Raw genomic sequence first — 11,740 nt, 5'->3', positions numbered from 1 at the left:
GATTTCTAATTTATTTTTTTATTTTTTTTTACAATGACAAAGTTTCCAACCAAAATTACATGTGGACCCCACTTTTAAATCCAACCTGTCAACCAATTATCCAAAAATTAAATTAATTAAAAAAAAACATAAATAAAAACCCCTAAACACGAGGAAGGGTAATTTCGTCATTTCCTCTCCAACCACTACCCTTCTGTCTCAGATCCGTCCATCCAAATCCAAATAAAACACAAGGATAATTTCGTAATTTCAGGAATTCTAATTATTAATTTAAAATTTCTCGTCAATCAAAAAATATAAAATAATATAATAATATTTAATATATTAGCGAAGATCCAACTTTGCAATCTAGAAAGACGCCATTTTTTTCAGACGACCCAAACAAAGTGAAACACAGTTGCTATTTATTATTTTTAAAAAATATTATAATTATTTAAAATTATTAATATTATTACAGAGGAGAGAGAAATTCAGAAAAATTAAGGAGAGAGAAAAAAAAAGCTTGGAGCTCGAGGTAGAAGGCGTTAATGGCGGCGACGGAGGAGCAAAAATCTGGTGTGCGCAAGCACAGCGAAGAAAGCGTGAAGTTGTTCGTAGGTCAAGTACCAAAGCATATGACTGAACCTCAACTTCTTGCTATGTTCAATGAGTTTGCACTCGTTGACGAGGTCAACATTATCAAAGACAAAGCTACTAAAGCTTCTCGAGGTTTAATTTCTATGCTTAATTTGTTGTAGTTTTAATTTTTGATTTTTTTGGAATTTTTTCTGAATTTTTCGGTGATTTGATCGAGGAATTTGAACAATGCGAGTTGGTTTTGGTTGATCTGAGGTTAGATTTGAGTGTTTTTGTGTTTAAATTCAGTGTTTTTGTGTTGATTTTAGTGTTTTTTGTGGTTTTTTAGGGTGTTGTTTTGTGATTTGTCCGTCTAGAGAGGAAGCTGATAAAGCGGTTAATGGTTGTCATAATAAGAAGACGCTTCCTGGAGTAAGTTTCGAGTTGATCTTTTTTATTTTTGGTTTGTTATTGTATGTGATCTAGTTTGATTTTTGGTATTTTGTTGAGTTTTGTTGAATTTTTTTTGTGTTAGTTGACTTTGGGTACATTGTGTAAATTTTCAAGTAATGTGTTTGGATTTTGATTGATTGATTGATGTGTGCATGTTTGAATCCGGGCCGAATTGAGTCGTGTTGTTGTTTTTGCTGTTCACAATGTAGCGTTTGTTGGTTTGGGAGGTGAGAAAGAGTGTTTATTTGAGCTGGATTCGTGGGCGTTACATTGGTTTCAACTGCATAATTGATGGGTTTGGTTTGATTATGAATGGGTATCGAGAAGTGTGATAGCGACTGAGTGATTTTTGGTCTTTTGTTGGTTATTTAATATTCAAGCTTTTGATGAGATCTGATTTGGATGCTCACTGTCAAGTAAACAACTTTTGAACTTGAGGATGGTTTTCTACTTAATACAATGTTGATGGTGAATGAGGTTCTTACTTCATCTTCGCGTGCCTTGGAAGAAAGAGGCATGGATCAGTAAAACTTGATACTGTAATTTGGTATTAGGGGAATGCAGAAATAGATAAGTTCTTGACAGTTTTTGGGATAAAATAGTCACAAGAATCGAGTGATGTTCAACTTCTAGTCAAAAAATGTTGAGAATAGAATAAGTTGGAAAGCTTAATTATATCACTGAGACGGTAAAACAATATATAATGTTACAAGAAAATTGAATCTTGTATAATCTCTTTGATACACTATAAGATTTACATAAACTAAAAATTATACATTAATGATTGCCAAAGATTGTATCAAAGAGTTTACAAAATTGCATCTGATATGATAATAACCAAGATATGATATCTCTAATAAGATGTGGGGGGTTTTATTTTTTGGTCAAAGTGTCAAACAGTGGGTGGAGGTCCATGAGGTGGTTAATGATGGCAAATATGGCATGGAGTTGGCTGAGGAATTGTTGAGAGACAGCTTTAATTATAAAATAAGGTGGTTTAGAGAGGAAGAAAAAGGGAGAGGATGTTGTTGGCAACCATTGCTACTAAGAGGAGGATGTTTGGACCCATTGTGATTGATATTGTCAATAAAAATGTAGGTCTTGAAGGTACTGTTCATTATGATGGGGGTTAGTCTACTTTATGACAAATCAGTAGATTCTTTTAGAAAAATTGTCTTTTGGAAAGATTACTTATCAACTTATAGGCTATACCTTACTTCATCTCGATGGAACTTGTGCGGGAAAGGGATAAGATTCAAGTTAAGATTCAAGTTGCGATATAATTGTTGTATCCTGGTCCCTTCTTTTGTGCTTTGTGGAAGTGTGAGACCTCTTTTTTTTTCTTGTCATTTCAAGTAAGATGTAGGGTTCTGTTTCATGATTGTGTTTGATTAACTTTGTTTTTAAAAGCTAGCGAGTGTATGTTGTAACTTTTAAGAGTAAGGTTTCTTCTATTTTATGATGGGAGAGAGAGGAGGTAAAGCACTACAAATGAATGTCAGAATTGTCTAGTTACAAGTCCCACACAGAGCAAGCCTGGTAAAAAAGTTGGGTTTGGAACTTTGGATCACGGTTCTAGTGACGATAAAACAATGTAGACAAAGCAAGACCTGTGAAAGTCAGGAGTGTGAGAGGAAAGTCATAGGCTTTATGGAGAGAAAAGATTCGGTAGTTGCGAACATCATGAAACATTGGGCATAGATGTTATTGTTTGTGATGTGACAATTGTTTCCTTGTTAGATTAGGGCCTAGTTTTATTTTCCTAAAGAATTGTTATTTGGAATAAAATATTGGTTTCCTATCATCTTATGTAAACTTCATAATCCTTAATATTCTAGATCTATGATGGAGTTTATAAAATTATTTACGTTGGAGGAAAGTCTGGCATCTATATGATTGAGGAGCTTTGTTTATTGATTACTCTAAACAAAACATGGTGGAAGATTATTACACCCTTATGAATCTAGATTAGAGCTATTGACATGTGATAGGCTCTAATACATTATAAAGGAATAGTGAGATCGGTGGTTTTTTCCTTTTATGGTTAAAAGAAAGATTTTCTAGGTAAAAATGTCGTATTTGGTTGTCTTTGAGTTTTGTACATTGATTTCTACATATTATTTTGTTTGTTGTTTGCGTTTTCGCTTCTGCTGCTTTTAGTATGGGACTCTGGGTAGAAGCTTCTAGATACACAGAGTATATGTCTCGTCATAAACATATTACATATATGCTGTTTCCGTTCCAATAGAGGATGAAAAACTATGGTACCCTGATATCTTATGTTTATAATTTTCCTGGACTAATTGAGCTTTTTAGGATATGAGAGTGCAACTTTCCATATCTCTTTTATTTGACTAAATAGCAACATATACTTCACTAGCCAGCATTAAAATATGAATCTCATTAGAAATCCAAACGAAAAGCGTTTATCTACTTAAGACTGTTGATATTTATTATGATAGTGGAAATTTTTCAGTCATATAATTTTGTTGTATCTTTCTTATTAGCCAGCATTAAAATATATGGATCTCATTAGGAATCCAAATAAAACGCCTTTATGACTAGAATATAATGTTACCCAAATTTATGATGATGTCATTTGCATGTTTTTCTTCCCAATGTTGCATCAAATTTGGTTTAAGTTGCTGAATATGCATGAAAGAATCTAGCATTGTGTGTAGATTGTAATATTGTAGTATTCATTTTGTTTTTTTTTTTTTGTATTCTTTCGAATTATTTTTGATCTTAGTTTTGCATGTATTTTGTGTATTTTCAAATCTAAAATTCTGGTTCTTGTATCCAGGCATCTAGTCCCTTGCAAGTGAAATATGCAGATGGCGAACTCGAGAGACTAGGTATGTTATGTTTTGCAAGAATTTAATATCCGTTTCTCTTTATGGCCAAGGCTCAAACTTAAATTATTTGTTGACATTTTTTTCCAAACCTTTCTTTTATCAGAGCATAAACTTTTTGTTGGCATGCTTCCGAAGAATGTCTCAGAAGCCGAGGTTTCTGCTTTATTTTCTCAATACGGGACGATAAAAGAATTGCAAATTTTAAGGGGATCTCAACAAACAAGCAAAGGTTTCCATATTTTTCACCTGATTTTTCACATATATATTCACACACATTGTTTCTTTCCTTTACGCCTATCATTATCTTTTGATGCTATTCGTGCAAAATATAGTGGTTTGCTTATACATAATTCAACTGTAAGGATTTTAAAGTAGTTATGTTATTTGTGATAGGATGTGCATTTCTGAAATATGAAACTAAGGAGCAGGCTCTTGCAGCAATGGATGCTATAAATGGAAAGCATAAAATGGAGGTTTGTATTTTTCTAAAAGTTATATTGTTTATCACGTGTTTTATACCCTATATTTGTTGAGAAATTAATTTTTTAGATAATATGTACTTGCATATACAAAACTAATTCCTCATCAATATTGTATACTGTGTTTTGTTACTAAACAATAATTATGGTTGTATACATTTCAAATCATAATTAGCAACTTAATCTTAACATTACTTTTGTTTTAGTTATTTTTTTTAGTCAAATGTTTTGTGTTTAATTTTACGACTTTGAGGTAAGACACAACATCTAACCTTATTCTCTTTATTGTGATACACTATTAGAGTCTTGAATCTCATTTCATTTGGATGGTTGAATAAAAAATTTAGAACATCTACCTGTAAAATAATTTAGAAATATGATTTTACATCTAGAACGTGTAAGTAAAATTTAAAAATTTAGATCATACTCCCTCGATTTTTTAATAATTTTTTTTTTTTTTTTTTTTTTTATGTTTCATATTTCCAAATTTAAAAACCTCACTCACATCATATATTTATTTCTCTCTTCCTTTTAACCCCACTGTTATTTTATAATATTTGTACCTCTCACATTATACCTAGTTGTCACGTGCTAAAGACTTCCTCCGTTAACACTAATCAAATGAATTTGCTAGCACAGTAGTGCTAAGCAAAGCCCCTTGGATGAACCAAGCACTTTCCCTTAGTACCTTAAGACTTAGTGTCGTAGAAAATTGAACACACAAGCTAACTCTCATGCTAGTTTGCTCTAACACTCTCCTGGCACCCTCGTGCCTAGTTTTCCCCACACTTACAAGTGCTTAAGAATGCTTTAACCTATTTATAGGAGCATCTAGAAAATTCAACCTCCTCATATGGAGGATTCTAGACTACAACTATCTAGAGAGTTCCTACCTCCAAAGGAACATACATACAAAGAGGTTTCTACATCCTTCCTACCTGGAATGCTAAGGAGAACCCTAGAACATTTTAGAACATTACACTACTTAAGTACAAACAAAGAAGAACCTAGAAGACTTCTACTATGTACAAGACCTTCCTTGATTATTCTAAAGTCATCCACTCTAGAATAGTCTTCAAAAGAACCTCATAGATAAGTCCATAACCTTTTAGAAGCTTCCCTCGTTTTGCTGCCAAAATTTGTACTATGGCTCATCTTGGAAAACTGACACTTCCATTGTCTTCCTTGGCCCGAAATACGGCCGATCCTCAAATTTGGGCTCATTTGGACTTCATTTGGGCCCCCAAATGGCCCATTATTGTGTTAATATCAATTGGGTGTTCACTTGTATTTTAAGGCTCAAACTAAATAAAGCTCTATAAGGGGAAGTGTGCCCTTGGGCACCAAGGGCAAGCCCCCTACTCACGATATGCCTTGTTAGCTAGTGACCCAAATGATGCCTATGGTTGGTGTGGGACATGATCGGTGATATAGTGGTCCCCCATTTATATTTCTCTCTTACTTATCCAAATTTTTTATCCTCAACCATACATTTATGTATTATTGTACTCTTTTGCCTAAAACTACAGGGTACGAGCACACCACAATGAGACACTAATAAAAAAAAAAAAAGTATGAATAATATTTCTAACATCTGATTTAGGATTTAGAACATGTGATTAAAAATTAAGAATACCTGATTTAAAATTTAGAACACATCAGTAAAAGTTTGGATTATACGAGTAATAATTTAGAACATGTGATATAACATCTAGAACATATGATTATAGAGAGAGAGAGAGAGAGGTTGAGTTGAGATTATGTGAGAACCAACGTGAATAATAGGAACTAGGAACTAATCTCAGCCATTAATCGCACTCCATCTAATGGCTCACAACTAATCTCAGCCATTGATCGCACTCCATCTAATGGCTCACATTGCACCCGCTCTCATTAATTGCATTCTCGTAATTTCGCTGTTTTTTAAAAAAAAAATTCCAGTTTTTTTAACTTTGAAGGCAATTTCATTTACTTTTACTAAATTTTCATTCACTTTTGAGAAATGAAACCGGAAACTACTTTATAAAGTTAAAATATTACAAAAATGTCATTAATGACGTGGGAAGCATGTGAGCCGTCCGATTAACATGATCTAAGGGCCTATATTAGTTCCTAGTTCTTATTTTAGCCTTGGTTCTCATTATAATTTGGTTCTATACATATATAGTTCTTATAATTTGGTTCTCATTATAAGAGGAGAAAGGACAGTAAATTGAGCAAAATGGATGATTCGGTAAATAAATAGTGAATGGTTAGATAAATAAAGGAAATAAATTTAATTAAAAGTGTATACTAGATACTTCAAACGTCAGGTCAACGTGTTGTGCAAGCATTTATAGGAAGAAATACCTGTTTTTTTACTATCATCTTTATGAAACCTAACCTTTTTTTTTTTTTTTTTTTTATTGGGAGCCTATATTTTTTGAACTCTAATTGTTCATGTCTTTCCTTACCACCATGCCTTAATCTTCTTTGGCCCTCTTCTTATATTAATCCACTATGAGGATAATCTCACATTGTCTTACTTTGACATCTGGACACCTTCTGTTATACATAGCCATCCAAGTTTTTTTTTTCCTTTCCCTTTTCATCAATATAAGCTATCTCTACCTATTTCTTTTTGCTTCATTTTTTGGTTGTTACTCTCTTCGTATGGTTAGGATTGATTACTCATCCACTGAAGTATCTTCATTGCAGCTGAAATCCACCATTAGCTTTTGGATGTGGGTGTTTTCAGTTGGACAATATAGTTTCTTGCTCCATAAAGAGTAGTAATAGGCTTATAGTGGCCAGATTACTATTGATTGAATCTACCGCAAAATTAAGTGAGATCTTTATTAGTCTGTATGTATGTGATAAAGATTCCTTTAGCCTCAAAGCACTTCCAGTCCTTCACAGCATGTCTCGATCTGCTTAGTCAAACAAAGCCATATGTATATCCATTGATTTATCACTACAATATTCTATCAGGAGTATCTGGTGTTGCTTACAATGTAGATCGGCCCAGCATGAAAGAGCCTGGCCGCCTGAATTATGAGTAGCACTTTTCATCATCTTTTAACATTTTTCACATTATTTCATCTACTTAAGTAACTGTATAGTGCCTATACGCTATGGTTGCTGCAATTATAATCGTTCCCTTATCTTGTATATAGATAGTTAGGTACTATCATGCTGACCTCCTCAGATTGGCATGAATGGCATCTTCCCAGATTATAGTTTATCATTGAGTGTGTGGTTGAGCATAAGATGTCTTATTCACCTTTGCACCTCCAAACTTCTATGGGTATTTAGTCAGATCCTAGCGCCTTCCACTCCACCTGGCATAACTTGTAATGTGCTGTCCTAACTGTAGACTCTTGATGTATTATAGATATAAGATATCCTCTTGTTTAGGGTTATTCCAGTAGGAAAGGGATAAGAGCACAAGAGTTTGCGTAATATCATGGGTTGAGTAAAAACAAGGAGAGTGGAGTTTCTAATTGCTGTCATGAGAGGATTGTTGAGAAGTCATTTCTTGTCTCAGGTTGATAGAGATACATCCATCAATCACAAGCGGATCATGCCTTAGTGCATTGTTGTGCACATGTGTGTCTTGTGCCTGAGTGATGGCACTCCGCCACATGGATAGTTAGATGTCCTTATTGACATGGCGAAAATGACCTAACACAAATCCTAACTATATCTAAAATTGCATGACTATTTTAATCCAAGACAAAATTTACCCAGGTGACCCAAAAGTTAATTACTAGTATTGATTGTTTATAAATGATAAACTAGTTTTTAATAACCCAAACCCAACCAACTTGAATCAAACCAAATAATTCTTCATCAAATTTGGCCGAATTTATCCCAACCCGAACAAACCTGTTTTGACACCTTTATCTGTATTACATTGTCAATCTTTTGTTCTTATCTGTATTGATCTTCATGCTGCAATAGTTGAGCTTTGGCTTTTTTTCGATATTTGTAAATGTGAGGTTGACTTTGATATTAATAGAGAGAAGATAGATGTCATTTGAATTTTGTTTTATAAATTATCGATAAACAACAATGCCATTATGAGTGGGTATTTTGATTTGCTCTTTATATTGGCGGACTCCACAAAAATTCCTTTTATTTTGCACTAGAGTTTACTTTCTTGCATTAATATCTGAAAGGTGTTGGAATCAACCCTAGTACTAGCCAGTAGCCACATTGCAGGAGTCCATTATGTGGGTGCTTGCACGGCGAAATCATTTAGATGTAGCTAAAAATTTTAAACAGAAGTGGTCAAGTAAATTCAGCAAGATCGTTGGCAGTGTATGATATGAAGATTGAAAACTCCTAATATAATTAGGAGTGCCTTTTGCATAGTAGTGAATTAGGAAGTTCAGTTTAATTACGTTATGTTATGCTTAAGAGTTATAGTAGGAAGAATTTACTTAATCTCCAACTTTATACTTTCCTCATGATTTTGGAAGTGTTATGGTAGTTTACATCGTTTAGTTGGATTATAAGATTGTTTAAGTTTTATAAATAGGGTACGGAGTTTTATAGGAGAAAAGCACATCACTGTATTGATTTGAGAAGAGCCGGGTATTTTTGTATGTTCTCTATATTAACTTGGTGAGAAGTTTTTTGCATTGCCTCACTTTGAAGACAGTTTTGAGATATGAATGCATCATTTGGATCTGTCATTTTTTCATCTGAGGTCAACTTTCTGGTTGTCATTTTTTCATCCGAGGGTAACTGTTTTTTTTTTTTTTTCTCCAGGGCTCAAATGTTCCCTTAGTTGTAAAATGGGCTGATACTGAGAAAGAAAGGCAAGCTCGAAGGACTCAGAAGGCCCATTCAAGAGTGTCAAATGTGGCAAATATCGATCCATCACAGCACTCTTCATTATTTGGAGCCATGCCAATGGGTTATGGTCCCCCATATAATGGATATGGTTATCAGGTTTGTTGTCTGGCCAAGTTTAATTGTCATGTTTTAGTCCCCTCCCACTCTAAATTTTGTTTGTGGAGTCAACATATTTTGCTATATATTTCATATTCAGTTGAAGCATCATTGTAATTCTTCTGTTGCTCGTTTTATTTTGATGCTTACTCACTTAAATGCTTTTGTCTGTACGTTGTCTGTCCATGATTTTAGGCACCTGGTGGGTACGGACTTTTGCCATATCGCTTGCCCCCGATGCAAAATCAATTCCACAACATGGTTCCTCCGGTAAATCAAGGAAATGCTTTACGTGGTGTAAGACCTGATCTTTCTCCCGGGGTAGCACCAAGAAGTTACGTTGGGTCTGGTTATCCTGCAGTTCCGAATCTTCAGTATCCTGTGGCATATCCTGGAGGGATGGTGAATCACAGACCTGTCAACAATTCTCCTGGATCCATGCCATCTAGTGTTGCAAACAGTCCCTCGGGAACGTCTCCTGGTGCAGGTTCAAGTTCTGGAAGTCAGGTTGAAGGTTGTTACAGCTTCTCCTTTGCTTTTGTTTTCATAATTCCCTGTTGCAAACCTTTTATGGTTTTATGTATTGCTTTGAAATCAAGTTCGTGATTTACAAGAATTTTGGTATACCGATTCGTCGTACTATAATTTAAGGTGAAACCAGATTCAGCATTGATTTTGAAACAAAAGAAGAAATGGATTTAATATTACACCAGATTCTGTGACTACCATTGTTATTTCTTATATTTGGATTATCTTACTGTAATACTGTAATTAATAATCTTTTTATGTGTCGTATATTTGGTCACTTTTGATTAACTATTTTTAATTTTCCTTAAAAATAGGACCACCTGGTGCTAATTTGTTTATATACCACATCCCTCAAGAATTTGGTGATCAAGAATTGGCAAATGCTTTTCAGCCATTTGGAAGGGTCTTGAGTGCTAAGGTTTTTGTTGATAAAGCTACTGGCCTCAGCAAATGTTTTGGTACGGCGTCTCTTTTTTAACGTATGCAACTAACATTTTCAGAATGCTTGGATCTTATTATTTGCTTTCAACAGGGTTTGTCAGTTATGACTCACAAGCAGCTGCTCAATCTGCAATTAGTATGATGAATGGTTTTCAGTTAGGTGGTAAGAAATTGAAGGTTCAGCTAAAACGAGATAACAAACAGAACAATCAATATTAAATTGGTGGTATATCACGTATTCGAGAACTGTCGTCCACGAAGTAGTCTCCATTCAGGCAAGAGATGTGGGTGGTATGGGGAGATCTGGTTGCAGCTTGCACTACTCCACCCTAATTGAAAGTCCATTGGGGTGTAAATCTCAGAACCTTGTAGCTGTTGGTGCCAAAACGACCAATTTACTTGTACTTTATGTATCATGAAATTCATTTGGATGTTTGATTCTTAATTTATTGATTCTTCCTTGAAAAACTCCTGCAGCTATGACTCTGTATATGTCTGCAAAAGGGAAAAAAAAAGGGTCATTTCTTCATTATTTTTCCCCTGGTCTCAAGAATGGTTACTGATTTTTATATGCCCCCACCCCTTCCCATCCCCAAGAAGTAAAATTCTTTTCATTACTGGTTGGTTTTGCTTGGTCAGCGTTTTTTCAAACTGTTTATGGTTCTCTCATGTTGGATGTTGGGGTGCTTGTCCGTCTAAATTGTCCATATAAGTTGGATCACATATTTTTCATGTGCATGGGCTATCCACAGCTCCAAGCTAGGCGCAGGAAAGCATGTATTAATCCTTCCAGACTGACAAATTCAGGTACTATCTTTAATAAGTATTCTCTTGTATAGCAACTGTTCTCAGCTACTCAATCCCTGTAATTCTGTTGATTATTTGATGGTGACCATCTAGGACTGTGTTTGCTATTTGCTTTGTGGATTAAATATGCTGGAGATATACAATGAAGACTTGAAGAGAGAAAAGTACATTTCAGGTAAGATGATTAGAATTTTGTCTTCGTTTTTTCTTACAGATGAGATCTTGAGATGTGATATGAGCATATCAGAAGTCGCAGCGTAAGTGTTTGATTGAGGTTCAAACTACACGTGATGACACTTTCTGTGAGTATTTCCAACTTTGTGGACAGAAATTCTCTGCATATAGACATGAGTTGGTGGATCTTTGATAATTTTGCTAAAATTCTAGCCAAAGGTAAATTAATTTGCATGATTAGATTTGAGAGCAATGTTAATCTGTGGGAGGGGGGAGGGGGGAGGGGGGTAATGCTATATGTCTAATCTTCAGATTCAGATAAAATGCGTGCATCTATTGTATAATTGTAGAGTCATTTTTCCAACTTTTAACCATAACACTCAAAACTCTTAATCCTCAACTTCTGTTAACTTTTTTTTTTTTTTTTTATTTTTAAAAAACAAAAAAATATCAATTTCCATTATAACTTCCTATAATATTTTTGCATTCTATAACTTCCATTAATCAAAT

The 11,740-nt window shown here is 34.3% G+C and overlaps 1 protein-coding gene across 1 annotated transcript; it reads left to right on the top strand.

Moving 5' to 3' along the window:
• The first annotated feature begins 355 nt into the window (after positions 1 to 355).
• On the top strand, positions 356 to 10,778 carry LOC145614528 (RNA-binding protein BRN1-like). Its single transcript, XM_081669588.1, has 9 exons — positions 356 to 708; positions 905 to 987; positions 3,812 to 3,863; positions 3,967 to 4,092; positions 4,257 to 4,336; positions 9,098 to 9,280; positions 9,476 to 9,794; positions 10,123 to 10,266; positions 10,341 to 10,778. Exons 1-9 carry the CDS (start codon positions 528 to 530, stop codon positions 10,466 to 10,468), a joined length of 1,296 nt encoding a protein of 431 aa, XP_081525714.1. The 5' UTR covers positions 356 to 527; the 3' UTR covers positions 10,469 to 10,778.
• Positions 10,779 to 11,740: the final 962 nt, after the last annotated feature.

The sequence above is a fragment of the Chenopodium album genome, chromosome 3, assembly GCF_948465745.1.
Source record: "Chenopodium album chromosome 3, dcCheAlbu1.1, whole genome shotgun sequence".
NCBI lineage: Eukaryota > Viridiplantae > Streptophyta > Magnoliopsida > Caryophyllales > Amaranthaceae > Chenopodium > Chenopodium album.
This window is presented reverse-complemented; position numbering and strand designations above follow the sequence as displayed.

Excerpts from the sequence above, each read along its gene's own strand:
- LOC145614528 (XM_081669588.1), top strand. The coding sequence starts at position 528 with ATGGCGGCGACGGAGGAGCAAAAATCTGGTGTGCGCAAGCACAGCGAA. Across the intron at positions 709-904 it reads AGCTACTAAAGCTTCTCGAG|GGTGTTGTTTTGTGATTTGT; the intron begins GTTTAATTTCTA and ends GTGGTTTTTTAG. Across the intron at positions 9,795-10,122 it reads TTCTGGAAGTCAGGTTGAAG|GACCACCTGGTGCTAATTTG; the intron begins GTTGTTACAGCT and ends CCTTAAAAATAG.